This window comes from Paroedura picta, chromosome 7 (genome assembly GCF_049243985.1).
Source record: "Paroedura picta isolate Pp20150507F chromosome 7, Ppicta_v3.0, whole genome shotgun sequence".
Classification (NCBI taxonomy): domain Eukaryota; kingdom Metazoa; phylum Chordata; class Lepidosauria; order Squamata; family Gekkonidae; genus Paroedura; species Paroedura picta.
Window position 1 is genome coordinate 122,283,692 of NC_135375.1, and position 23,299 is coordinate 122,306,990.

The window sequence follows — 23,299 nt, forward strand, 5'->3', positions numbered from 1 at the left end:
CACCATCAGCCACCGGAGAAGAATCTGTGCCCAGTGACCAGAGGCGGTGCCTCTACAGGGCCTACATGGGGAGGGACCTGATCATCCTGGCCTGGCCTGGCCTGTCTTGCAGGCCCTGAGTACCATTGACAGCTCTGCCAGGGCCCTCAGCTCTTCTGGGAGCTCATTCCACCAGGTCGAGGCCAGGACTGAAAAATCCCTGGCCCTGGTCAAGGCCAGTTTCATACTCATAGGTAACATCATTCGTTAATGAAAGCCAGCTTGGCATAGTAGTAATTAACAGCAGTGGCTTCTAATCTGGAGAACAGGGTTTGATTCCCCATGCCCCTCCACATGCACTCAACTGGGTAACTTTGGGCCAGTCACAGTTCTCTCAGAGCTCTCTTGCCCTCCCCTGCCCACCTATTGTGGGGAGAGGAAGGGAAGGGGATTGTAAGCCACTTTGAGACTCCTTCCGGATTGCAGAAGGGGGGAGGGCTTGATTATCTCATTGTGTTTTCCTGAATCTATTAGCATTTCTAAAGAGGTAGCTGAGAGGAGGCTAGAAAGCCAAGAGTGAAATAAATATACTCCACAAACCTTGCCTTATATAAATGCAAGACAGAATTCTAGAACTTTCAACCAGGAGAATTTTTTCTGCTGGTTTTTACTGCTGTCATTTTTTTTTTCTTGAATGCACACACAAAGGTACGGATTACATGATTTCTTTTTCTTTCCCTTGACGGAGGTTGGACTTTCTAGGAAGTCATGACACCGGCGTACGTGACAAAAAGGGCATTTCACTGGTTCAGTTCTTAGGGACCCCCATAAATCCTTTGGGCTCCCCTTCCCACAGACTGCGGCCCCCTTCAAATGTGCCAGGGCCCTCCAGGGAGCCAGATTGAGAATTACTGATTTAGACCTCTGAGCCGAAATGCATTGGTCCTGTGCAGCCGTTACTGAGATCTAATAGGACACGCAACTTAAACTTCTTGCTGCATACTGACCTTTTTGTACGTTTTAAATCCTTATTTTATTAATTAATTAATGGGATTTATAGCCTGCTGCTCTCAGAGGCCGGCTCGCGGCGGGTTACATAACCCATCCGTACAATATCATACAATAAAATCCTATTAAGAAGCCCATTAAGAACCCCATTTACTATTTACTAGAATATAATAATACAACTGCCACAGCTGGCAACCATAGTCTCAACTTAAGACAACCTTTACGAGGGGGGAATGGGGGGACCAAGATGTTCAGGCACCCAGAGGAAAAGGGGACCCTTTTAAGTTTTTGTGCACTGTGTAATAAATTTATTTCATGTTTTGGCTGCTCAACCACTGAGATTCCCTCCCTTTTGTTGTTTCCTAGATTTGGGGGGTGGAGCCTGAGGGGGGCAGGGACTGAGTCGGGGAGAGACCTCAGTGTGATAGAAAGCCACAGAGTCCCCCTTCTGAAGCATCCATCTTGCCAGTTGTGGATCCCCGTAGATCTCCAGCACCCCCCTTGAGACTGGCTGCCCTACTTTTCATGCCAGTTTCTCTCAGGCCTGTTGTTAGTCCTTGTACCACCTGCTCGTGGGCGCTTTGTCTCCTGGGCTGCCTCCCACTGCTGGACACGGGCATGGGGACGGTGCACAAGGCATCGGTGTTCTTGGTGGCCACGGCCCTCCTAGCTGCACCCAGTAACCAGCCTCATTAAGGAAAGGGTAGATTCAAGTGGGTGGCCATGTTGGTCTGAAGGAGCACAATAACATCAGAGTCCAGGAGCACCTTGAAGACCAACAAAGATTGATTCAAGGCGGGCTCACACCTTGAATAAATCGTTGTTGGTCTTAAAGGTGCTACTGGACTCTGGTTTTATAAGGAAAGGGTAGAAAGGCAGTGTGGGCAGCTGGGCTTGCAGGTGTTACTGGGCATACATAGGTGGCTGGGCAAGAAGGGGGCTTAGTAGTGGGCATGGGGGGGGGAGATGAGTAGTGTCTGCCTAAAACGTGGAAGCAGAAGTTGTAATGCTTGAGAGAGGCTAGCGGGGTTGGGGGGATAACGGGGAAAGGAACAGCTGAACCGTCTTTGCGGGGGAGGAAAAGGAGCTGCCCAGAAATGCAAACAGGGACAGAGCCACAATTCGGTCAAACCTCTAGAGCAGGGGTAGTCAAACTGCGGCCCTCCAGATGTCCATGGACTACAATTCCCAGGAGCCCCTGCCAGCGAATGCTGGCAGGGGCTCCTGGGAATTGTAGTCCATGGACATCTGGAGGGCCGCAGTTTGACTACCCCTGCTCTAGAGCAATAATTGACTCTCAGAAAGATTCATCTTTCACCTTCCTGACCTGCTTGTTTGGCCCAAGGCAAGGTACAGTTTGCTCGCTCTCCCAGCAGGGACATGCTGTGTCCCAAAATAGGAAACGGAAGATATTGATTGGGAGAAAGCACATATTGTAGCAACATGGACCGTTTGTCTTCCCTGCGTTTGTTTATTTATGTTTTGACTCTTACTCTGCCCTTTCTCAAAAAGACTCAGGGCAAATCTGAGTTTAGTCTCTGTTCCTTTGAGGAAACTCTGGAAATGACCCTGATTCAGCCTAGGGAGCTTCAGGAGTGCCAAAGCATCAAGGTGCCCAAAGTTTCCTTTTTATTTTATTAAAATACTAGCTTCAAAGCCCGTTCCTAAGGATCCCCTAGAATTACAGATCATCTCCAGGCTACAGAGATCAGTTTCCCAGGAGAAAATGGCTACTTTGGAGGGTGGACTCTGTGGCCTTGGACACAATCCTCTCCTGCCTGAATATCTGAATCCTTATGCTTGCAACAGCCTCCGAGTGGAACTCTGAGAAGAAATTCTGAGAGGGCAGAAATGGGAGGAGACACCTGGGGGAGTGCAGCAGATTCAGGTCTTCCCTCCCATTCCTTTTCTATTGTGTGTGACTTGAACAAGACTGCTGCAAACCAAACAAATTACCAGAAAGACACTGTCCTCCTGACTCCTCCCTGGGTTAGTTAAAAATAATAATAATAATATTTTTAATATCAAATCCCCCCCTCTCAACTGGAATAACTCTGGGGTTACAAGTAACCCGGGTTGAGATTGTGACTGCTCTGCAGGCCTAGTCTCTTTCTCCGCAATGGAAACGGTAAATAATCAGTGGATTGATTGTCTGGTTCCCACATCCTACTTCCGCACCCACTTCTCTCAAGGGGCATTTCACCACATCCGGGGTTCCTCGAAGCCTGAAGAAATATTTCAAGGGCTCCTCCAAGGTCAAAAGTTTGGAAAAGGTTGTTCTAGGGAGACAGAGCCACTGCTTTTCTTGGCAATCTTCTTCAACACTGTTGTGTGTCCACAGCCACCCCTTGCAGCTTCCGAACCATTGGCCTTTGTGGTTCTTTCTGCCGAAGGCTCCTCACTCAACTTCTATGAAAGGAGGTCTGTGGCCATCCGGAACAGAAGAACAGAAGTCTTCATCCAGACCGATAAGCCTATCTACAAACCAGGCCAGAAAAGTAAGAATGCATTTCACATCACAGGAGGAAGGAGACAAATCTGATCTGATCAGGAAAAAAAGATCGTGACCCTTAGAAATGTAGAACATGAGAACATCAACCAGCTGTTAGAGAACTCGGGGGTTGTTCTGTCTTTTTTTTTTCAGCGACTCTTTGGGGAGAAATGTGGGTTGAAGGTTTTTAGGAGGAATAAGTTGGCTAAAAACCAATTAGGTCAGATGTGACCCAAAAACAGTGGCATGAATATGCCCAAAGAGAAGTGTTTTGCAGGTCTAACTTCTTGCACAACCTAAAGTTAGTTTTATTTATCCTTTCACTGGATCTATGGCTATCATGACAAAGTTTCTAGAATGCAATTTTGATGACATCATATCAAACCTATTGTTTTTACTAATCCTGCCTTTTCATTTTTAGTGATGTTTCGTGTCATGACTCTGGATGAAGATTTTAAACCAGTTAACAAAACGGTGAGCTTAGCTGAAAGTTTTTAAGCGACGGTGGATTTTGAACAATAGATATTTGGAAATGGAAAACCAGTGGGGACAATATTTTGCAGAGCATATGCCTGTAGACCCAAATGGAATAGAGCCAGGTGTATTTCTGTGATCAAAAAACATCTCCATCCTGTGTACTACCACGCATGAAAACACCTAAGTACAAACCAGGAGATGGGACATGGTTACAGAGGGAGTGAATCTTTCCACCCTGGTTCCCCTTAACACTGCTGAGGGTTTCTCTTCTACTATCAACTGGAAATTGAATTACATCTTTGATTCCATATTAGGGTTGTCTGGTATAGCAGGAGACCTTAGGGATGCCAGAGGAATCCCCACTTTGACATTGCTCAGTTTTGGAGTTTCCAAAAGCAGGAGAAAATGCCCCAAGAAAAATCCACTTTTGCAGTGATCCCCCCCGAACCAGGAGAAACATCCCAATGTCACCCGGAAATGACTTTGGCATGCTGGGGTTGTTGGGGAGTGATGTTCTGGGTTTCAGGCAAAACTCTATGGTTTGAGGTTGATTTTTTCCATGGTTTCCCCAAGAGCCAGAGTGTTGTCTCTAATGCAGGGTTAGTCAACCTGTGGTCCTCCAGATGTCCATGGACTACAATTCCCATGAGCCCCCTGCCAGCAAACGCTGGCGTTTGCTGGCAGGGGCTCATGGGAATTTTAGTCCATGGACATCTGGAGGACCACAGGTTGACTACCCCTGCCTCTCATGTGCTGATGCCCCTTCCAGGAGGCATCAGCACACCAGGTGCTCTTCTGGGTTTGGGTCAGAGTGCACCCCCTCCCTCACTGTGGTGCCTAACAGCCCTCAGAGGCCTCCTGGACTGCCATTCAGTCGGCCAGCAGGAAAAAACAGGGTGAAAATCTCGGTTGCATCTAGAATGGCTCCATAAGAACTGTGCAATATCCATGAGCCTCAGATGTCTGTGTTCAGACACTGAGAAACCCCTGAAACATTCTCCAGGCTCGATTATAGAGTTTCTAGCAACTCCTAGAGAGGTATGACACCATTTCCAGGTTTTCCAGGAAGTGATGTCATACCATTGCCCATGGTGATTTAAAAAAAATTATTTCTCTTGCTGACCACTGGGAGTGCTGGTGGGCAAAGCTCCCTGAGGGCGGGAGCACTTGGCAGCCCTAGATCCCTGCCGTATGTTTTAAGGAAGCGCTTCTTCCTCCTCTGGTTTTCTCACCTTCCTTTCCATTATCCTGAGCGGACTTTGGGGGAGTGAGTCCATCACATTCAGAACTCCGCTAATATTGAGCAGAACTGTCCAGCTGGAGCTGTAACATAGCCAGACGAGAGAGAACTGGGGAGGGCAATGGTCCCCATCCCGTTTGACCATGCCCTGGCCGGCGTTGCCGCTCTGGGGCAGGGAGGTTTTTTCCAACAGGGCATTGTGGACAGTGTGTCCAGCCAGGACTTCCACCCAAGTCACAGGCCTCTTCCATAATGTAGTCAGATTACAGGAGGCAAGCAGGCAGACCACAACAGTGGTTGCAGGTAAAGTTCTGAAAGAAATCACCACAATCCAGTTCCTTGGAAAGGTGGAGGAAAGAATGGAATGCCAGTGGGTTGGCAATGACCTCTTCTGGACTCTCTGTAATGAAGGGGGGGGGGTGAAAGGGCTAGCCTGGAAGTAATCATAGAATCATAGAGTTGGAAGGGACCTCTAGAGTCATCTAGTCCAACCCCCTGCAGAATGCAAGAGATTCACAACTACCTGCCCACCCACAGGGACCCCAATTATATGTTCAGACAATGCCCCCCCCCCCAAAAAAAAACAGGATCCCTGACCAGTCTGGCCTGGAGAAAATTCACTGACTCCAAAGTGGCCATCGGCATTTCCCTGGCCAAGTGAGAAAGGGCCACAAGAGCCAAGGTCAGACAAGTCCATCTGCTTGTTTTGTTAAATGGCCAATCTGTGATGACAGTTATTAGTCCACCTGCGTGGCTGAGTTCTCCTGGCCTGCACCGATGCTCATGTGCTGCTAGAAGGGAGGAGCCAGCTGGACAACAGCTACTTTGCCTGGTCACCTGGGGACAATTCTTACTTTCTGGGGGCAAGTAGGCCAGGGGCCTTCCAATCCTCTGGGGCCACTAACCAACAGGGAAGTTCAGCCATGCATGGGCTGACTTGCACATACCGACTGACTTGCACTCTGTTTCACTTGGTTCTTCCCGTTTTAACAGTGATATTTTCCCTTTTCTTTTTGCCTTCTAGTACCCATTGATCTACATCACGGTAAGAGACAGAATATTCAAAGTGCTTTTGTTTGCTTTCTCAATCGCACTGCCGATAGGATCAAAGTTTGTTTGTTCTTCAACCTGCTAGAAAGGGCGTCTGAGTTCTCCATTTTGGGGTAGAGCCAGTGTGGTGTGGTGGTGGAGAACAGTGGCCTCTAATCTGGAGAACTGGGTTTGATTCCCCACTCCTCCTCCACAGTCAGCCAGATGGGTAACTTGGGCCAGGCCCAATCCTCTCAGAGTTCTCTCAGCCCCACCTGCCAAACAGGGTGTCTATTGTGGGGAGAAGAAGGCAAAGATGTATGTAAACGGCTTTGAGACTCCTTCTGGTTGTAAAAAGCGGGGTACAAGAAAGCTCACCACCTTCTTCTTCTTCTTCTTGACGATGGAGCCAAGGAATAGAAAATCTTGCACAATTTCAATTATGTTGTTGTCAGTCTTGACGTTGTATATCTCCCCAGTCGTCATGACTTTTGCCTTCTTGATGCTGATCTGTAATCCTGCTTTGGTCTCTTCATCAGTAGTTGTTTTACTTCTTGCACCGTCCCTGAATGTAACAGGGCAGCCTCTGTGGTTTCTTTGTACAATGGGGTAACTTCGAAGTTCATTTTGATGGAACTGCCATTATGAAAGTTAACCTGAGTGTAGAGAATGAGATGCGAGACCAAGGTTGTTAACCAAGGAAAACAGAAGAGTTTAAGGGTGTCCCTGGTTTCATACAAAAATCCCACAAAAGACTTCCAGGTACTGCTGGAATGCCAGCAGTCTCTCCATTAGCCCCAGAGATATATACCAGTTAGCCGTAACGACGGGACTCAAAAAGGAAGGAAGCCAGAAATGACTCTCGCAATGCCCCCGTGCCTTCCAGGACCCCCGATCCAATCGGATTGCCCAGTGGGAAAATCAAACGTCTTCCTTTGGCTTCTTGCAACTGGAATTGCAGCTTGACGAGGCCGCCATTTTGGGATACTATCGAATCGTCGGTGAGGATGAAAATAGCTCCAGCACCAGCCGCTGGTTTGAAATGAAGGAATACGGTGAGTGTCGCCATGAAATTAATCTGTGTTAGATTTCTGTCTGTGTAAGGACTTTTGATCCAGTTATAAGAAATGCCGTGTGGTTCTTTCATCCTACAGAAGAGAAGGCAGTCCACTGAAGGATAAAATATCTCAACTGGTATGTGTGGAAGGAGCCCTGGTTTAGGGTAGCCAATGCCATCCCCTGTCTGGCCACCCCCAGGAGCACTGGGTGGCGAGACCTGCAGGAATCAGCATGGCATGGTGCCCTGATATCACTTGCAGGTCCACATGATGCGCTAGAATTCCCCCAAATCCTGATTGTTTTTACCTACATAGTATTTCCTTCCACCTTCCATTTTATGATCTAGCAGGAGCCAAATTTATTCTCCTGCAAATAGCACAATGCCATCTCAAGCTGGTGCAGAGCGAATGAGAGAACTTCTGTTGGATGAACAGCTTCAGATCTCTCTGTTGACCGTGAAATTTTGCGCCCTCTTGATCCAAGCTCAACGAAAGGCATGCTTGAAATACTTAAAATTCTGAAAGTTCCTTTTACTATTTTAGGATATCTCTTTCAGTTTAAACATCAAAGCCTTATTGACGGATCCTTTATCCTAAAGTATCACAAGGTTTCTATTTCTTATAATTCCTGTATTTTGGTCTATGACCGTATAAAAAAATATCGATTGATCGTTTTTATCATAGGGATTCTGGAAATTCCTAGAGTCATAAAATCGCAACCCCACCCTCCTGACTAGATTTGTTTAAAAGATATTGATCAGAAAGATGGTAAACATTGACCAGAGTAATTTTTTGCCCTCCTAAGAGTTCCTCTGAATGATTGGCCAAGCGTTTGTCCAAACACGTATTTATCCACCGTGCTTGTTGTCACTTTTCTCACCGTGTTAATGGTTTGTTTTTAGTGTTGCCGACATTTAGTGTGGAAAGTGACACACCACAGAGGATCTCTCCCTACGACGAAGAGATGAAAGTCGGCATTTGTGCTAAGTAAGTCCTAAAGTTTAGAAAGAAATATGTTCTATCTTCTCAAAACTTTTGTGTATCAAAAATTACCGGTGTCTGAAAGGGAAGGTAAATTCCCCACACAGGCTGCATTCGGTTTATTTATAGAGCCAGCATGGTTAAAAAGGGGTGGACTCTAATCTGGAGAACCACGTTTGATTCCCCACTCCTCCACATGGAGCCGTCTGGGTGACCTTGGGCTAGTCCCAGTTCTCTCAGAGCTGTTTTGCATAGCAGTTCTCTCAGAAGTCTCTCAGCCTTACCTGCCTCACCCAGCGTCTGTGGTGGGGAGAGGAAGGGAAGGTGAATGTTGGCTGCTTTCAGACTCCTTTGAGTCGTGGTGTACAGAAGCTCAGCTCAGCTCTTCTTCTTCTTCCTCTTCCTTCTGCCCTTAGATCACTTCCTGTCTTCCCTTTCAGGTATACCTATGGCCAACCGGTCCAGGGGACAGTCCAGTTCCGGGTGTGCAGGCAACGCTATTTCCATCGGATGTGTGAGCAGGATTCTGAAGGGATTTGTGAAGCTGTTACTGCACAGGTATATATTTTGGTAACGTTATGAGAACAAAAGAGTCAGTGGAAAAGACAGTCATGGTAGGAAAAGTGAAAGGCAGCAGGAAAAGAGGAAAACCCAACAGGAGATGGAACCATTCAGGCTTGAGCAAGGCGTTGATTTGTTTTTCAAATTCATATGCCACCCTTCCCTCGGGGCTGCACGTGGGATAGACCAACATAGAATGGACCAAACGATTTTGACCCCGAGGGGTCTTCCTCAGTGGTCACATAATTGTGAGGAATAAGGCACTCAGGTATAAAATAGACATCAAAAGGCTTGCTGAGTGGCAAAGAAAAATCTGCTAGGTGCTGCTCGTCTTTCTAAGGTGAAGGTCTCTGATTTGGAGCCCATCTTCTAAAATATATGTTTCCGGAGGCCACCTCTCTCTGCTTTGGCCTAGTTCTCATTATTCCCACGTGTGTCCATTCCATGTGCAGTTAGAAATGCGTTGTTTTTAAATAATTACTAAGTTTTTAATATGTCGAATTAGTGCACTTTAAGTAATAAATATTTGAAAATTAAAAAATATATGTTTTTGCAGCCTAACCTTTGGGTTCCCAACGTTTCTGGTGATGTGGAATTTTGGTTTCCATTTTGGTTTTGCATTGTACACTTGGACTCTGCATAGAAACGTGCCTTTGTATCGTAAGGGTCTTGGATCCTGTCCTCTTCGCAGTGTCAAGCCAAGCGTCATGCATGTGATGTCTAGTCGATCTAGTGTCATGACAACTTTGGCAGACTGTAATGTGTTTCATGATTGACTAGCAGAGCAGCAGTTCTGTCAAGGAAGACATGTTTGGCATAAACATGGCCGCAGCCTTTATTGTTAACCCAACCTCTGAAGGGTTGGCCCTGCATGGTAGGAAGCCGGACCCCCCCCCCCCAGCCATCTGGCTGCTTGACCCGAGTGTCCTTGGACATCTAAGGCCCCACTCCATCGCAGCTGGGAGAGCAGGTCCTCAGTGTCCGAAATCCCACCAGGCGTCCACCTCACTTTGTTGCCCCCTCGGTCGCTTGGCTATGAGCCCCTGGCCCCCCAGCCAGGTAGGCCATGCTCGTGTCTGCCGGTCTCTTTAAGGAGGCCCCAGCCACCAGAGGGTCCAGCACGCAAACAGACCCCCTGCCAACAGGCTCCTACCATGCCTACACTGGCTGCAACATTTTCGTAACCAACATTACTGAAACACGAAACACAACATGGGAGGGAAACAGTTTGGCTGCTGGGCACAGAAGAGGGCCCAGGCAGGCAATTCATTGCGCCTCCCCCGGCCGCCACCCGCAACATCAATGGCGGCCTCAGGGAAGTCTCTGCCGCTAAATGTTTCTGTTGCACTGCATGCGCCTGGCTCCTCCCACAGGCTGCAGCACACTCACTACCTGGCTTCTGTCGCTTTTCAGCTGGGCAACGATGGCTGTGCTTCCAAGGTGATCTTGACAAAAGCTTTCCGCCTTTACATCAATCCAGGCAGGGACCGTTTCTACTTTCTGTCGCTTCACATGAACGCAGTTGTGACGGAGAACGGAACAGGTAATAGCCATTCAGTAGGTTGGAAGGTTGGACGGCGGCACAAGCAACAGAAACCGTGTGGATAGGGTTGCCAGATCTGGGCTGGGAAATACCTGGAGACTTTGGGGGTGGAGCCAGGAATGGGCTCAGGGAGGGACCTCAGCAGAGTATAATGCTGTGGAGTCCACCTCTTAAACAGCCCTTTTCTCCAGGGGAACTGATCTCTAATTCCGGGGGGGGGGGTCCCACCTGGAGACTGGCATCCCCACCAAGAGTGGCAGCCCCTAATCTGGAGTGCCGGGTTGATTCCCCACTGCTCCTCCACATGCAGCCAGCCGGGTGCCCTTGGGCTAGTCACAGTTCTCAGAGCTCTCTCAGTCCCACCTCCCTCACAGGGTCTCTGTTGCAGGGAGAGGAAGGGAAAGGTGATTGTCGGTCACTTTGAGACTCCCTTGGGTAGTGAACAGCGGGGTGTAAAACCCAACTCTTCTTCTTCTTCTTCCTCTTTTTCTTCTGAATGACATCACGTCTGTCTACTCCTTTGCATAAGCATTCATTTAAAAACGATTCATGGATTGCCTTCATATCCGATCTCTCTTTCATGCTCCACAGGGAGTTCTTTTCAAGTGGCAAGAAAATTAATTCCGCTCTCTTGCTTCTTCCTCCTTCTTGCCTCTGATTCTAACATTTGTTTCTGATCTCCCAGGGATCCAGAAAACAGCCCACAGTTACATCTCCGTCTATGAAGCCAGGAAGACGGTCTCTCTGGAGCATACTGATTCCCACTATAAACGACACATCCCATACACCGGACTGGTAGGGAGCCCTGGAGAACTTCTTCCATAAGTAACAAATGCTCAGGCCTTGTAGAGGGCAGCTTCTGCTGTGGGTTCTCTCCGGGTGCGCAACAACTAAGTTGTTGATATGCCGAGCCATGGCTTAGTTAAACTAACTCTAGCTAGTTGAACGTCTGGGCTACTCTATTAACTATGGCTAGGTTATGTCAAACCAGGCCTCAAAAGCATGATCTGACACTCAGGCAAGCTTTCTTGACGGCCCTGGAAGGATTTCCCGAATGGGTAGAAGTTAATGAACTTGTTATATATTTTTAAAATTTGTTAAACATTTACTGGGTGAGATGGCAATAGGTGGTCCTGTCGATCTCCCCCCCCCCTCCCAAAATGGCCAGTGATGGGCATGGAGGGGGAAGGGGAGTGGTTTCCCAACCACATTCTGTATGAACATGCCCCTTCAGGGGTTTCCCAAAGCCTGAAAAATGTTTCAGGGGCTTCTCAACTGTCCCAAACTTGAGAAAAATGAGTTAGACATTGTGTTTGTGGCTCACAGGAAACATTTGTGCTACATAGAAGCCATTCGACACGGAGATATGACAGTGAAGGCTCTGATGAAGACTTTCTGTTGAAACAAGGAAATTCCCGGATACGAACTGGCTAATGCCTATCTGCACATTTTTGATACATGCAGAGCAATGTTAAATAACCAAGATTGAGCATTTTCAAAATGTTCATATTTCCATTGCCTCTTAATGGTTTTGTGCTTGCTACCTCTGTTTGGCTCAAGATATTTTTGGCTGTTTAGGAATACGGTAGCAATACCTGCCAGGGGCTCATGGGAATTGTAGTCCATGGACATCTGGAGAGCCACGGTTTGGCCACCCCTGCTGTACTCTGTAATCCCAGGAGACTCTCTACCTAGAGCAGGGGTAGTCAAACTGCGGCCCTCCAGATGTCCATGGACTACAATTCCCAGGAGCCCCTGCCAGCATTCGCTGGCAGGGGCTCCTGGGAATTGTAGTCCATGGACATCTGGAGGGTCGCAGTTTGACTACCCCTGACCTAGAGGTTAGCAGTCGGACTCTCCCCCTTTCCCCATATCAGTCCTGAGCAACTATTTTCTCTTTTGCAGATACGGCTGAGAGATGAGGATAACGCCCCCATCGCCAATGGACTGGTCTTTCTGGCGCTCGAAGGACAGGTTTTGGCAAACTATACCACGGATGAGAACGGCACTGCTCGGTTTTCCATTGACACCTCCCACCTCTCCGACCCTAAATATAAACTGAGGGTAAGTCATCGAAAGCTGAGGTAATCCTATGACTAAAAGAGCAGCTGCCCTCCTTAGATGCATCCTGTCACACTGTCAACTTCCTCAGAGTCGGGATGCCAGCCTCCAGGTGGGGCCTGGGGATCCCCTGGAATTAGAGCTCCTCTCCAGGCAACAGAGGTCATTTCCTCTGGAGAAAACAGCTGCTTTGGAAGGGAGATGCCATAGCATTACACTCCACAGAGGTCTCTCCTTGCCCCAAATCCTGTCCACCCTTGGCTCCACCCCCAAAGTCTCCAGGTAGTTCCCAACCCTAAGCTAGCAACCGTAGACACCAGCCTCCAGGTGAGACTTGGGGATCCCCTGGAATTTTAGCTCATCTCCAGGTGACAGAGAGCAGTTCCTCTGGAAAAAATGGCTACCTTGGTGGGTGGGCTGTGTCCTCCCAAGGCTCAGCCCCAAATCTCCTGGATCTGGAAACCCTACCCCCCCCATCACCTGCAGGTGGGCAGAGGCACCTGGTGACCTTTCTAACAAGAGGTGCCTGTCCCTTTGGGAAATCTTTGAGTGCTCCTCTTTCTACCCAGATGATATGAGGGTGCTTTACGTATTGTGCTTTCATTCCTTGCCAGGTTTTCCATCAAGATGACCAGTGCCGTGATTACAGCTGGCCGGAAGAGGATCCTGAAGCCGTCACCCACATCACTCGCTTCTTTTCCCGGACAGACAGCTTTGTGAAAGTGGAGCCCGTGCTGGAAGAACTGAAGTGTGGCCAGCAGACGCCAGTGACTGTGCAGTACGTCCTCAACAGGGACCGCCACGAGGGCACAACTGCCAACCTCAACTTCTTCCACATTGTAAGGGCACAAAGACTGAACGGCTTGCTTCCCCTTGTGCCTCCTAGGCATGTGCGATTCATTTCAGATAGTCCAAAAAGTACCCGTATCCATGTTGATTCGGACACTCTGGGGCAGGGGTAGTCAAACTGCGGCCCTCCAGATGTCCATGGACTACAATTCCCAGGAGCCCCCTGCCAGCGAATGCTGGCAGGGGGCTCCTGGGAATTGTAGTCCATGGACATCTGGAGGGCCGCAGTTTGACTACCCCTGCTCTGGGGGGAAATCCAGTCAAATCACACTTTCTCTGAAGTTAAACTGCCCAATCAGCATTGGCTGAACCGCCAAATCTCAATTCGGGCACGATTCGGCCATGCGAAGGTCAGGTTGTTTAGAGTTAAAGGGACCAACATTTTCCTTTTCCATCTATTCCATTTTTAAAAATTCAATTTGTAAATATATTTATAAAATTTTAACAGAAACGGGGAGAGCAAAGGGAACAAATAAATAAATAATCACTGCCTTACAGTCTGAGTCGTCTTGTGATTCTGAGAGGAAGCCCCCAAACACAGCAGCCTCTGGAAACCTTTGACAGCCCCCACTGTTTTCTAACCATCTTATTTCTCGGTTTCTTGCAGCTGATGAGCCAAGGCAAAATTGTGGCCAACGGCAAGCAGCAAGTCAGCGTCACAAGTAAGTGCTGTGACCTTTAGAGTGGAGTGTGTAGACACAAAGGAAAGCGGATGCAGGTCCCTTGGAAACCACCCTCACCAGAGCCAGACTGGTTGAGGGATAAGGGCCACTGCGCCAAGGGGCCGAGCCCTGCCTAGTCAGAATGAGAGTTTCTCTTGTGTCATTTCAGGGTAGATCTAGAGGTCCTTCCTGTTGAAATATGTGGGATTCTTTTTCCTTGGAAAAACTGGGGGGGGGGGGGGAGAAGGGTCACGAAGGGAAACAAGAAAAAACTGTTTCCCCCACCCCACACCCTAGAATTTCTCCAGGTTTCTTCTGGACCTTCACACTCTAGTTACTGCATATCATTCAGTTCTATCCAAGGTTGAGGTATCCTCCAGCATCGAGATCACAGAGACACGTACGTTGAGAAGGATTAACAGCTCTAAGTCGGGTTACTGGTTGGTAAATTCCTAAAAATTTGGGGATCTTGGAAACGGTGTGATTCCAAGAGTGGAGTATGCTCAGTATACTGAGTAGAGTAGACCAATCACAGTAGAGTAGACCAGTCACCTTACAAAGCAGCCATTTTCTCCCAGGGAATTCAGTTGAACTCTGGAGATTGGTTGTAATGCTGGAAGGTCTCCAGGGCCTAGTCTGCACACATAGGATAATGCACTTTCAATGTGCTTTGGCAGCTGGATTTTCCTGTGCGGAACAGGAAAATCTACTTTGAAAGTGCATTGAAAGTGCTTTATCTATTGTGTGCAGACTAGGTCCAGGTCTCATCTCAGGGTTGGTAAGCCTATAACAGAGGTGGCCAAACTGAGGCTCTCCTGATGTCCATGGACTACAATTCCCATGAGTCCCTGCCAGCAAGCTGGCAGGGGCTCATAGGAATTGTAGCCCATGGACCTCTGGAGGGCCACAGTCTAGCCCCCCTTGGCCTATAACATGCTAAGGTTCTCTTGTTGTTTTTTCCTGGGACAACCGCTTCACGAGCTTTCCAGCTTTTCTTGCCACCCCTTCTTGACTCTTGCACCTCCTGTCATTTCACATTTCTCCCCTGCAGTTGGACAAAGTGGTACTTTCTCTGTTTCCCTGAATGTTGACCAGAATTTGGCTCCAAGGGCAAAGATGATGGTTTATATCCTGCATGATGGTGAGCTGGTAGCTGATAGCATCTCCTTTGAAGTTGAGAAGTGCTTCCGAAACAAGGTGAGAGCACACGGCCCCTTCCTTAGGGGGTGAGATGTGTTTCTTCGTTTTTGTTTTGTTTTGTTTTGTTGTTGTGCTCTGCTGGAACACTGTTCCCTAAGGAAAAGGAGCTCAAGAATGAACAGTCAGGTCTTCTAGATCATTGTCAGTCATCTTGTTGTCGGGAATATAGGATCCTTTGGGTCCAGTGGGGAACTTCAAAAGTGAATGATGGTTTCCCTATAACTAATGACCCTTTTCCATTCCAGGTCAGTCTGCAGTTCTCTGAGAAACAAGCTCTTCCAGCCTCCAGCGTCAACCTTAACATCGAGGCTGCCGCCGATTCCATCTGTGCCTTGAGATCTGTAGATAAGAGTGTCCTGCTTTTAAGGTCTGGAGGAGATCTGTCTCCTGAGAGTGTGAGTCCTGCATTTTCATGTTCCTTCGATTCAGAATGTTCGTGTCTCTTTCCCCCAGTTGGCCTGGAGATACCATTAACTGTGTGAGAGGGTAATCTGTTCCCCAAAACTACAGCAGGAGTGGCCAGACGGTGGCCCTCCAGATGTCCATGGACTACAACTCCCTGACAGCATGGAGAGCTACAGTTGGGCTACTCCTGCTCTAGGGCAATTATGGGAGATTTGAATATTTATTGGACATATTAGCAAGAGGCTGGGTAACTGCAGGATATTTTTACCTATAGGTCCTTGTCCCAGGTAGAAACCCTTTAAATAAAAAGCCAACTTAATTTGCACTCAAGAAGATTTATTTTGGGAAAACATTGGGGTACACTCGAAACACACACAAGACCAATAAAACAGAGAAAAATGTGGAAGTTCAGAATAGGGTCCGGTAATATCTACCTGCTCCAGAAAATGTGTAGATCAGAGGGGTGACCAGCAGCATGGCTGTTGACATCTGAAGCCAGTAAGCAGTGTGCTTACTGTGCATGAATTACGGAACACAATAAAATGGGGCTGAAAGCTGATTTTTAAAGCTAAAATGTAGCCTAAAGCTATGTGCTAGATCAGCGAACGCTGGCAGGGGCTCATGGGAATTGTAGTCCATGGACATCTGGAGGGCCGCAGTTTGACTACCCCTGTGCTAGATGCTGGAAGCGCACACAATAGCTTCATGAGAACTGGAAAACCATTTTTGCGCAAGGAATTTTTCACGTTGCAGCTGCCTAATGTTGTGAGCTTATTGAGCTCCATCCAAATGATGTCAACAACATTCAGAGGTGTCACGATTCGGCCACTTTTTAAACCACAATACAGTAAATCCAAGAAAGTGGATTTACCACCATGAAATGCACGAGCCACTGGTGAGCAACCAGCGAGCAACTGGGACAAAGAACGTATGGAGGGGGAAAGGCACCATAGAGTCAGCAGCGTTGTCCCGCCCTCTCTCCCACCCTCCCTTCTCCATTTCCTGCCCAGTGAGGGAGGCAGATTCCTCCCCCCATCGGTTCAACCTCCATTGAGTCTCAATATAGTGGGTTTTTACTAAGTGTTTCCTTCCTTTCCTCCTCTTAGTGTTCAGAGCCCCATCCCTTCTTCTCCTCTCTTCCATCCAACACCCTGCTGGTCCACCCGCCTCCCGCTCAGCCATTCCCGAATCCTGCCCTCTCTCTCCCTCCCCGAGCACTTCTTAAGCTGGGCACCATGTCCACACCACCCCTGCCAACTCCATGCTGCCCGTTCTACCTCCACACCCCCCATGCCACCACCAGGCCCTCTGCCACAAGCATCTCTCGTTGTCTCTGCGGCTGGATTTGCATGAGAAACCTTACCTCCCTGGCCCAGCTCCGGCAACAGGGCAGGCATCACTGCCCCTTTAAGGAGGAGGAGAGAGGGAGGCTGCCTGCCTGCCTGCCAGCCCATCAGCCAGGCAGTGGGTGGCTGTTTTGTGCTCTTCCTTCCCTTCCCGGGCCTGATCCGCCACTTCCTGGGCTGCTCTGGTGGATGGGGAGCACCTTCCTCTGACTCACTAGGCCCCCTCCAGAAGTTACCAGCTCATATCATATCAACAGTTGTATAAGAGCCAACAAGAAGGTTGGACCCTTTATGTGACTGGGCATCTTCAGTCCAATTTACTGTGCCGTGTATTGGATATCCCACGTGGTGGAGTGTTGCAGCCGTCCCTTGCACCATCCTTTCTGAGTCCCAGTGAGAAAGGTGGTCTTTAAATAAGTGAATAAATTAAATCAGAAATATGTGACCTGGTAGCACCATAAGCCAAGGAACAAACCAGAAATGAGGCTTTAAAAAAAACGGAACGACGATGTGGCTCTGTGCAGGTGATAGGAGTAGGACTACAGGGGGAATTAATCCCCCTCACCCATTTTCTGGGTGTTTTTAGATTTTCTGCAAGCCTTGGGAGGGGCGCAGGTTTGCAGACAACTTTCTCTCCCCCTGGCCACAATCCACAGATTTAGGTATCTGCATCAGGAGACAGCTGAGGATTAGATGTGCCGATTCATGGGCTTCCTTTCCAATGAATGCCTGTCTTTGCTTGCAGAGCATCCTTGCTGGGGTGCAACCTGTTTCCACTTCTCCTCTCTAAGGCCTAAATGTATTCTTCCTTCCACACCAGGTGTACAGCCAGCTCTCTTATTGGCAGACTTTTGGCTATTATTTTGGGGGTGTGAACTTGAAAGACGATCATCACCAGCCGTGCATTGAGCCAAAGAATGTGTTTTTCAATGGCATGTACCACATACCTGTGAACGTTACCGACGATGGGACCGTCTATGATGTTTTCGAGGTTTGTTGGTTTCTATTTAGGGCCCGGACTTGCTGCTTCGAATTTTCTATGTTGCAAATTTTACCATGGCCTTCATGAGTTCCTGCACGGGTGCAGGAGTTTAGATGATATTAAGAAACTAGGGGCCAAGCCAGTTGCATTCAGGAATACAACTGGCACTAGATCAGGCGGTGGGGGTGGAAGAACTCTGTGGATGGCCTCCCCCTGGGACCTGGAAAGGCTGCAGGCAGCTGTTAGGGAACTCACCGGCCGGGGCAGCTCCGTGCCTCTGAGGCAAGTGGAAGGAGGAGGGGGTGGTCAGGGGTGGGGGACGGAAGGCAATTGGCTGGCCCGTGGACAGACAGGCAAACCGATTGGAGGAGGAAGCCCTCAGGGGCGGGACAGCCGCCCTGAGTGGGTGTTAAGTGCCGAGGCACTTAAGCCATGGGACCAGCTCCTCCTCCAAGGCCTTACCGGAAATATATTACATGGAACAGAAAAGGTCCACCAAGGCAGCTAACCCGTTAAAACAGACACAATAATGATCACATTTTAAAACCATCAAAATAAGTTACGTTTCTAATGTACTGGAGGAGAAGCAAATGCAGCGAAGGAATTTAATGCTTCCAGTGTGCTTTGCATTTTCCCATAAGATGTAGGAGTAAGGTTGCCAACCCCCAGGGGAGGGTCTTCTCAATTTCCAACTGATTTCCAGACTACAGAGATCAGTTGATCGGGAGGAAAATGCAGCTTTGGAAGGGGATTCTATGGCAACCGTGCCCTCCTCAGACCCCACCCTCAAATCTCCTGAAATGTCCAGACCTGGGCCCATTCCGCACAAGGACCAATGTTGCCAATTGCTTTCACAAAGCAATAACAGTATTTTAAATAGTGGAATCTCGGCGTTACGTATACCTGCATTTGTAGTGGAATCCAGTAGCGTTTCATTCGTTCCCCACAGGTTTCCGGTCTCACAGGAATCGCTAGAAATGAAGCAATTTTTTCTGTGCTTGTTCCCGCCCCTGGCTGTCAATCAAATGAACAGCCAGTGGGCGGTTGTTATCATGATCCCGAAAAGCCCCTTTCCCTTTAAGCACAGTTTAAAAAAAAGAAAAAACATGTTTCAACGGATATGTCATGATTCCTCGCAATGTAGTAGAGACCATCTAGCTGGCGTGCGAGCTGACGAGTCATCGTTACCACGCTCCCCCGAGTGAAACCCCCCCCTTCGCACGGGCGCAATTTTTGCCTGAAATTAAAGGGAACTGGCAAACAGGGGGCGGTGTTCTGCTTTGGGACTTAGGGGAGCTTTAAAGCACTTCTGTGGAGGGACTGTAGCCGGAGAAGCCTTGCTGGGTGAATGAAGCCTCGCTGGTTCGTTGCTTTCCCTGCTTGCTCTGAGGGAAAAAAATGGCGACCGCTTCGCTGGAAGTTCAGAGGAGAGAGCCAGGGGGAGGGACTTTGTTGGAACCGCAACATTGAGAATGCACAGGTCTTTTTCGCAAGTGTTGCAGGTTGTTGGCAGGAGTGTAGCGATTTTCGGAGGGTGAATCCACTTTTCCCGATTCCCCAGAAATCACTACAACGAAGCGACTTTAGCGCTAGTGTTGCAGGAGTGTTGCAGATTGTGTGCGATGTCATGCGGAACATCAAATTTGTAGCGTTTACAATTTATAAGACTTCTGCTACTTTTAACTCTTGCAGAATGGACCCTGGATTTGACAGCCCTACGTAAGAGAACTTTAATAAATTAATTTTGGAAGAGTGATTATGATAGGATGATGGAGGAACAGTCCCCCCCCCCAACTGATCACAGAAAGTCACCTGTCTATAGACCAGGGCTGCCAGCTCAAGGTAGGGAAATCTCAGGAGACTTTAGGGGTGGAGCTGGCAGGGGGTGGGATTTGGGGCAAGGCGGGACCTCAGGGGACTATAATGCTCTGGAATCTCCCCTCCCAAGCAGCCATTTTCTCCTGGGGAATTTATTTATTTGTTAGTTTAACTTATAGTCCGCCACTCCCAGCGGTCTGGCTCATGGTGGGTAACATCATAAAAGCCCACAATAAAACCCTGTATTCTGGAGATGAACTGTCATTCCGGGGGATCCCAAGTCTCACCTGGGGACTGGCATCCCTCTTTTCTCAAGAGCAGTTGAGAGCTGAGTGGAGGAAGCTGGCTTTTTGCTCTCCCACCTGAGGCTGGCACAGGAGAAGTGGGCTCCAGCTTCAGTTTGGCTGGCAGAACGGTTGTTGGTACTTGCAGCTGCTCCAGCAGCACCGATTTGATTCAGGTACCTCCAGGGCTTGAAAGGCTGCATATCTGCTTGCAAAGTATGTGCTGGGTTAACCTTTGGGTACTTGCATAGTAATGCCAGCAGACACAAGTGAAAAGGTCACTGTTTGTTTGGGGAGCAAAGGGATTAGTGCCTGTAGCATCCAAGGGTCAGCTGAGCTCCTCCTTGCCAGTCACAGGGAGAACAAGAGACAGGGTCAAAGGAATGTGCAGGACTGAGACTGACACAAATCTGCTTCCCAGGATTAAGCTGCAAACGTAAAACAGATAACCGAGCTTTAAAACGATGATCTGCAACCACAGATCAATGCAGCATTTAATTCAGTAGAATCATAATAGCAACTTTAATATATGAGTAGTTGAACTGCAAATCCATCAATGGGCTTTCAATGCAAGTGAGAAGCAGGGATGGTTTTGACCCTCTGCAGAACTTTCCTTGGTGGTCTCCCATCCAAGCCTTATGGGGATCCCAACCAGACAAGGGAGAAGCAGAGGTGGTTGGCCATGGCCTTCCTCTGCAGAACCTTCCTTGGTGGTCTCTCATCCAAGCCTTATGGGGACCCCAACTAGACAAGGGAGAAGCAGAGGAGGGTGGCCATTGCCTTCCTCTGCAGAGCCTTGTTTGGTGGCCTCTCATCCAAACCTTATAGTGACCCCAGGACGGGGCTCTCAAGACAAGCAAGAAGGAGAGGTGGTTGGCCATTGCCTTCCCCTGCAGAGCCTTCCTTGGTGGCCTCTCATCCAAGGTTTATGGAGACCCCAACTAGGCAAGGGAGAAGCAGAGGAGGGTGGCCATTGCCTTCCTCTGCAGAGCCTTCCTTGGTGGTCTCTCACCCAAGCCTTATAGTGATCTCAATAGGGAGCTTTCAAGGCAAGTGAGAAGCAGAGATTTTCAGATTCAGATACTTTTATTGGCATAAGATTTGATATACGTAAAACAAAATTTAAAGCAGAAACAAATTCCGGACAGACATATGGACAACAGTAATAAGGCCTTATGCCGTACAGCCGATCTGCAGCAGAGAGAGATTAGTTCTCGAGATAGTTGACAGGATTTTTGCGAGGTCCACTATCTGAGAAGGCCCCTTTACACTCAGCAGCATCTTCACTGGATGTTTCTCATCGCTGCACAGACACTTCAGTTTCCCCATAACCCCCCCTCCCCCCCAGATAATGATGGACCATCTGAAACTTGGGGCAGTTGAATAATAGGTGGCTAAAGGGAATCTGGTACCTTGCACCCGTGCAGACAGCCTCTCTCATTTCGAGGGATTGGAAGGAAGCGTCCTCTTGATAGGCTTGGAGGGAGGATGTTTAGGCGCACAAGGAGAAAGGCCCTTTTAAGGGAATAGTCATCTAACACTTGCAGATATAGGGGCAGTGATTTATAAGACCAGGGGATGTCCCAGTGGCCTGGTGAACAGATCCTGTGGGTTAATGTGCATATTATCTGAATATCCTGGTCTTCTAGTCTTCTAGTGATCAGCTTCAGGACTGTGCTCTCATCATAATTAACTAGAGTAGATAAATCTAGTCCTAAGCAACGAAGTTTATGAAAAATTACTTTGTTAAAGCCCTTAATAAAATAGGGATCTCCTAAAGTGTTAGAAGCAGAGATAATGGAAAAGAATAGAAGTGGATTTTTAACCAGTATTTGAATGTACAAAGCCAGGTAGTTTTGCCCCTCTGCAGAACCTTCCTTGGTGGTCCCCCATCCAAGCCTTATAGTGACCTCAACAGGGAGCTTTCAAGGCAAGTGAGAAGCAGTGGTTGGCCATTCCCCTCTGCCGAGCCTTCTTTGGTGGTCTCTCACCCAAGATTCATGGTGACCCCTGCAAGGAGCAAAGTGTGGCATGCACAACAGGGGTAGTTGGCCATTGCCTTCCTCTACAGCAAAAAAAAGAGAACACGAAGGGCACGGGAGTCAGAGAGGCATCCCTTTCATTGAGGATATGGTGCATGGACATTCCTAGAGCAGCGCAGAGCCCTTCCCTTCCAGTGTCTAGGTATGCTGCATCACAGTCAGAGTAGTTCAGCAGTGGAATAGGCTGCCTAAGGAGGTGGTGAGCTCCCCCTCACTGGAAGTCTTCAAGCAAAGGTTGGATACACACTTTTCTTGGATGCTTTAGGATGCTTAGGGCTAATCCTGCGTTGAGCAGGGGGTTGGATTAGATGGCCTTTATGGCCTCTTCCAACTCTATGATTCTATGATTCTATGATTCCTTACTGCCCCAGAAATCCACTAGCTTCGTCTTTCCCTTTTCAGAGCCTGGGCCTCAAGGTTTTCACCAAAAACCCACTGCAGAAGCCCGTCATTTGCCGAAGTGATTTGGAATGCAAGGAAGTCTCATCGGAGGACATCAATGATGGTCCAATTGCTAGGAAGACACGTGAGTCACATTGGATGTGTTTTGAAAAGGAAGCAATGGGCTGTCCATGGCTGGTTTTTCCCCTAATTCCCCCCCCCCCCCGAGCAGAATCTTAACTGCTGTGATCTTAATACAGACCGTGGGCTGGTTGCTGCGGAGGAGGCCCTTGGGGGTTGATGGGCTCATGTGCCCTGCTTAGAGGAAACCCCGCCCAGAGGGTGCATCAGGTCGTCCTGTCGACCCCCAGGTGGCAAATGGGGGCGGGGGGAGTTTGAGGCTAGTAGAAAATCGGAGGACATCAATGGGGCCAAGGGACCAAGCCCTATGAAGATAGGTTGAGAGACTTCGGAATGTCCAGACTGGAGAAAAGGAGGTTGAGAGGGGACATGATAGCCCTCTTTAAGTATTTGAAAGGTTGTCACTTGGAGGAGGGCAGGATGCTGTTTCTGTTGGCTGCAGAGGAGAGGACACACAGTAATGGGTTTAAACTACAAGTACAACGATATAGGCTAGATATCAGGAAAAAAAATTTCACAGTCAGAGTAGTTCAGCAGTGGAATAGGCTGCCTAAGGAGGTGGTGAGCTCCCCCTCACTGGCAGTCTTCAAGCAAAGGTTGGATACACACTTTTCTTGGATGCTTTAGGATGCTTAGGGCTAATCCTGCGTTGAGCAGGGGGTTGGACTAGATGGCCTGTATGGCCCCTTCCAATTCTATGATTCTATGATTCTATGTTTCTATGATTCTATGATTCTATGAAAATCAACATGCCGTTTAAT

The 23,299-nt window shown here is 48.5% G+C and overlaps 1 protein-coding gene across 1 annotated transcript in view; it reads left to right on the forward strand.

Annotated features, from left to right (window-relative positions):
- Positions 1-23,299, forward strand: part of LOC143841643 (ovostatin-like) — a 61,042-nt gene that overhangs the window by 12,611 nt on the left and 25,132 nt on the right. Inside the window, exons 4-18 of the mRNA XM_077346259.1 lie at positions 3,329-3,485; positions 3,900-3,952; positions 6,220-6,240; positions 7,111-7,279; positions 8,185-8,269; positions 8,704-8,821; positions 10,238-10,367; positions 11,053-11,162; positions 12,273-12,431; positions 13,043-13,267; positions 13,885-13,939; positions 14,991-15,136; positions 15,385-15,534; positions 17,711-17,881; positions 22,419-22,542. Coding sequence (XP_077202374.1) covers positions 3,329-3,485; positions 3,900-3,952; positions 6,220-6,240; positions 7,111-7,279; positions 8,185-8,269; positions 8,704-8,821; positions 10,238-10,367; positions 11,053-11,162; positions 12,273-12,431; positions 13,043-13,267; positions 13,885-13,939; positions 14,991-15,136; positions 15,385-15,534; positions 17,711-17,881; positions 22,419-22,542 — 1,873 coding nt within the window. The remainder of the gene's footprint in view (positions 1-3,328; positions 3,486-3,899; positions 3,953-6,219; positions 6,241-7,110; positions 7,280-8,184; positions 8,270-8,703; positions 8,822-10,237; positions 10,368-11,052; positions 11,163-12,272; positions 12,432-13,042; positions 13,268-13,884; positions 13,940-14,990; positions 15,137-15,384; positions 15,535-17,710; positions 17,882-22,418; positions 22,543-23,299) is intronic.